This window comes from Kryptolebias marmoratus, linkage group LG1 (genome assembly GCF_001649575.2).
Source record: "Kryptolebias marmoratus isolate JLee-2015 linkage group LG1, ASM164957v2, whole genome shotgun sequence".
Lineage (NCBI taxonomy): Eukaryota > Metazoa > Chordata > Actinopteri > Cyprinodontiformes > Rivulidae > Kryptolebias > Kryptolebias marmoratus.
The window spans coordinates 34,525,750-34,530,957 of record NC_051430.1 but is presented as its reverse complement, the minus strand read 5'-3'; the positions used below and the strand labels follow the sequence as shown (position 1 = coordinate 34,530,957).

Sequence of the window (5,208 nt, the reverse complement as noted above, 5' to 3'; positions counted from 1 at the left end):
CCAAAACTACAACACCTCACTGGTATTTGATAAAAAGGTGAAATCTCTGCTAAAATCTTGTGTTTTGAATCAACATTCATAGAAACTAATTCATGTCATTTCAGTGAGTCATCATGGTTGTGCCCTGAGTCCAAATACATGTCATATACACATTCAAGCCACTTGTTTTAAATAAATGCTTCTATTTTAATTCAGTTTTGGTCTTCATTGTAATTGATGTGCAGGGGGAGAATGACTGGTTGACCTCAGGATTGTTTAAAGTCCAGCTACAGCCATGGCCCCAATAGAGGCAACTGCTAACGGTTTACCTCTGGTATCCTCTGTTCTCATATCCACTGAGGCCTCCCGTCAGGTAGAGGGGGCTGTCAGGAGCCAGTCGAGGGTTCATCCTTTGGGACAAGTGGAAGATCTTTGGAGGAGGAAAGGCCTCCCAGTCACCCTCCTCCGTCTCCAGCCAGCAGTCACTCCGGCGGCTTGCTCGCTTATCTCTGCGCCTGACAACGACAGAACTTTATCAGCTTACTGGAATTAAAAAACACCCAAAGTCCTTTTTTTCGCCGTTAGTTTTCTGTCCCACCTGCTTCGCCCATCTCTTTTGGCACGGTCCCGACCGGATCGCTCCTGCAGGCAGCAGATGAGGAAGGATAAGGACATGGCAAAAATGACGATGCCGCTCACCACCGACGCCAACACGGCCACTCTCAGTCCGCGGTCCTCCGGCCTGGGGATCGCTGTTATCAGGTAAAAACAAAGACTGCTCATGTTGGGAGGTCATTAAGTTCTTCCTCATTTCAACCTCTGTCATCTTCTCTTTCTCCAGATATTGCACGACGAATTTGCATATAAAGAATAAAAGTTGGCCTGTATCACCATGAGGGAGCTACAATAAATCCAAACTAGACTACAGCTAGCTTGATGTCACTGGTTAAATCTGCAAACCTTCACAAACAGGCAGGTAGTTGCTCCACTGCGCCTTGCCTCTCCTGACGTCGCAGTAGATTTTGTCGCTGCCGACCAGCTGGTAGCCCTCTCTGCACCAGAAGGCCAACACGCTGCCGACCGACGTGCTCGTCCCACTCTCCACGTAGAACGAGCCGCGGCGAGGTGGCAGGACCGAAACGCAGGACAGACCTGATCAGAGGAGACACAGCTGCTGAGATCAGCAAGAAACCCTTGGCAATCGGACCTGAAGTCAAAGTGACAACACTGTAAAAAAAACAACTATTGGGTGAAATAGATTTTTTTTAAGTAGCTGCAAGACATAAGGTCATACTGGGGCAGAGTACAAGGTAACAAGTCAGCTCATAAAACAGCCCAATTACCCCAGTAGGTGCCCCCATAAGTATCCTGTAGTTACCCTCTATGTACCACTTTAATAACCTTTAAAGTGCGCTCAAATACTGCCCTTTTTGTTTCCTTCTAAGTACCCTATATGTACCCTGTAATTATAAGGTAGGAAGCATGTATGTACCTCTTAAATGCCTCCTATCTGCCCCCGTAAGTACCCTGTAAATACTCTGTTATTACCCTGCAAATGCCCTTTGATTACCTCATAATTAGCTCGTATCTGCGCCCACAAGTACCCTTTAAGTATCCTGTACTATCCTTTAAATACAATATACGTATCCTGTCTGCATCCATGTTAGTATCCTGTCATTACCCTGTAAGTACCCTGTAGGTACCCCCCATAAGTATCCTGTAGTTACCCTCATACATACCCTGTAATTACCCTGTAAATACTCTGTCATTACCCTGTAAGTACCCTGTAGGTACCACTTTAATTACCTTTTAAGTGCCCTCAAATACTGCCATTTTTGGTTCCTTCTAAGTACCCTTTAGGTCCCTGTAATTACTTTATAAGTACCCTGTATGTACCCTAGTAAATACCCTGTAATTACACGGTAGGAAGCATGAATGTACTTCTACCTCGTATCTGTCCCCATAAGTACCCTGCAATGCCCTGTGTTAACCTTATAATTGGCTTGTATCTACACCCACAAGTACCCTGTGAATACTCTGTAATTACCACCATTAGTACCTCAAAAGTAATTACAGAACTTGTCTAAGTAACTTCAGTATTCATTTTCTGTGCATTTGTACTTCCCTCTACAGTTTTACTTCTTACAGTCAAGTTTTTGGCTTTTCGTTCCTAAATTTCAGCTGATTTCAAAGTTAGTAAAACATTGCTGTGATTTCTTTTTAATATCTAATATCTTTTAGTCTCCTTCAAGATGAAAAACTCCTACAGCAGTAATATTTGCTCCCTGTCCTTTCCCCCATTTTTGTGTCTGAGATGCAGTAAACTCGTCTCGGTGTCTGTTCTCCAGTCTGAAAGGCTGAGATTAGCATTTACGCTGGTGAGTGGGCCGTGACGTATAGACCGAGAGGCAGAAAGGGCTATTTTTATCCTCCTCATGCTGGGATACTCTTGTGATGCAGCAGCTATTATTAGACCGAGCTGCCGGGATTTAAAACACACTCATAACAAATTTCCTCTTATTTTCCCATCTTCTGCAGTGGAGCTGATAATGTTTGATTGATTAATGTGCCAGGGGTCACATTTATGTAACAATCAGTGAATCTGTTTGAGTTTGGAATATTACGAGTTTAAGGCTCGTCGAAACAGTTATTTGTAAGCGCTAATAGCCGCAGCAGCAAGTGGTGCCGCCTGGAGCAACTCCAGCAGGAATGTCGTAATGATTCTGCCAATAAAATCACAGAATGGAGAACTGACAGCAGCGTAAAGGTTTGAATGATGTTTGTGGAAACCACAGTGAGTCTTGAAGAATGGAGTTCATATCGCAATGTTGCGATCGCAACTATTAACGCAAAAATCAAGCAAACTTTGCCCAAAACACTGCAACTGTCCTGCAACTTTAACCCAATATTTATTGTTTCTAAAGTGATTCTCCACCGTTTCTGCGGTCTAGTCTCTTCTTTGTGGGTTTGTGTAGCGTGGAATACAAAATAAGCCCAAATAACTCAGGAAGAAGACACATGACGTCACTTCCTGTTAACANTGCAGTGTAATCATGGAACATAAACGCATCGACAAACACTTTGTGTCTGCAAAACATGTGAGGAGAGCTGCAGACCAGGGACAATCCAGAAATGCTCATGAATGTCAGTTTAGAAGCTATCAAAGTTCTCAAATAAACCACCTTTTGAGAATGTCAGTGTTTGTTGGGAATTATCTTACAAAACTAGGAAGTATTTTTGGTTTAGATATTAAAAGTTATGGTTGTTTATTGATTTTAGTAAAAGAAAAATCGCAACTTTTAGGAAAAGTATGAGTGACACTACGTTTGTGTCTCTTTGGTCCCTGAGTTATTTATTGTCCACATTTGGATCTAAACTTACATCCATGTTGTTTTTCACTCGTGGCCTCCCTGTTCAGTTATGTCTTCAGCGCCACCTGTTGAATGGGAGTTTTATTGCTGCTCATGCATTAACAAAAAGCACAATCATGTACCGGTCAGATGATGAAATTTATTTCACATAAGCCTCACAGTTGAGCTGTCAATTAAGCTTTTATTCACCAATAAATTGGGTTTTGTTCTATTTAAAACAAACTGTCAGGCACCACAGAGAAAGAGACATGCTTATTAGGATAGATGTGCATTTTAATTGTTTTCTTTGTACTCGTTGTAGCCGAAGCTTAATTGAAAGCTGCAAGTCTTTACTTCTCATTTTTTTAGCCACACTGTCCCTGATTTGTTCAGCTGCACAGATTATCCTCAGTCGGTTTGAGCTGAAGCTGTTAGTTAATGGAGGAAAGATGGTTCTTTAAGCCTCTGTGTGTGAAAGCACACATTAATATCATTGTCTCTAAATCTAAATTTAACGAACTGTCTTTGGTAAGAGCTTTAAAAACACAGATATGATATAACAAATATAACACCAAAACTATCATATATTTAAGCCTTTTAAAAGCCATTTATTCTATATTGTAAACACACTAAAACTCTTGTATAAATCGGGTAATTGTTGTATATTTGGCAACACTGGCCCCCGAGGCTGAAGCAGGTTGAATTTGGCCAGATGCTTCTGCTGTTTGCTCTTAAAAATAACCATAAAATTCTTTGCTAAAAACTTTAATGCAATAGTGATGGTAATGTAAAGGTTTGTAACGTACTGTTGCATGAACTAGTATTAAATTCTTGACATCAGAGAGGCGACAACAGCTAAAAACACGACATCGTGGTTCCTGTCTGCTACGCTACGATAAGCTAACCTGTGTTGCCAATTTAGCTACTTTGTCGCTATATTTAAGGAGTTTTCAGACCCATCTAGCGACTATTTCTAATGTTATTTGAGACTTTCCAAACTGAAAGAAAAGAGTGAAAAATTAGCACTGAGCTAAATGCAAACTTTCATACAATAAGCCGAAAGCTAACAGCGCACCGAGCTGTGATTGGCAGCAGTATCAGCCACTTTTAGCAAAGTTAGTTTTGCAGTTGCAGTAGTTTACTAACAGAACAAAAAAAAAACTAAAGTTAAGAAACAACTTAGAAGTTGCAGAAAGGCTCTTTTTATTATCAAATATAACTAAAAATCTGCAGAGATTTCAATAAAAACACATTCGCTGTGTGTCTGATTTGTTTACTCGTTCTGTTCCTGAGAATGTGTGCAGAAGAGACTAATCTGTGTTTAATCAGAAAGGATTCACAGCGATTCGCTGACAGGGACCAGGGGGGGTCGGTGTTTAGGAAGAAAACAGAGTGAAATGTTTGGTTGGTACTAAAAGGTTGCCAGGATCGTCTGGGTCAGCGTATTATTAGTATCTTGTTGGCAGCCAAACCTCCTTTTTCTGCTATGACAGGTCTTTGTATTTAGTTTTCCTGAATGTGTGAATCAACAGGATTTATTCAATCAAACAGACTCAACTCAAGAAGCCTAACATGTTCAATCCCTTTGAAATTAACATTTTTATTGATGCTGGCTCCCAGGGCCTAAATCCTGAGGTCAACCAGTCATTCTCCCCCTGCACATCAGTTACTATGAAGACCAAAACTGAATTAAAATAGAAGCATTTATTTAAAACAAGTGGCTTGAATGTGTATATGACATGTATTTGGACTCAGGGCACAACCATGATGACTCACTGAAATGACATGAATTAGTTTCTATGAATGTTGATTCAAAACACAAGATTTTAGCAGAGATTTCACCTTTTTATCAAATACCAGTGAGGTGTTGTAGTTTTGG

General features: G+C 40.8%; 2 protein-coding genes across 4 annotated transcripts in view; one reads left to right on the top strand and one right to left on the bottom strand.

Annotated features, from left to right (window-relative positions):
- gas2l3 (growth arrest-specific 2 like 3) overlaps positions 1–5,208 on the top strand; it is a gene marked incomplete at its 3' end in the record, with an annotated part of 139,261 nt that overhangs the window by 99,053 nt on the left and 35,000 nt on the right.
- Positions 1–5,208, bottom strand: part of zgc:162331 (uncharacterized protein LOC793007 homolog) — a 25,111-nt gene that overhangs the window by 1,794 nt on the left and 18,109 nt on the right. For both annotated transcript variants that reach the window (XM_017431600.3, XM_025009456.2), the window contains 3 exons: positions 940–1,131; positions 578–731; positions 309–494 (listed from right to left, as the gene is read on the bottom strand). In XM_017431600.3, coding sequence (XP_017287089.1) covers positions 309–494; positions 578–731; positions 940–1,131 — 532 coding nt within the window. The remainder of the gene's footprint in view (positions 1–308; positions 495–577; positions 732–939; positions 1,132–5,208) is intronic.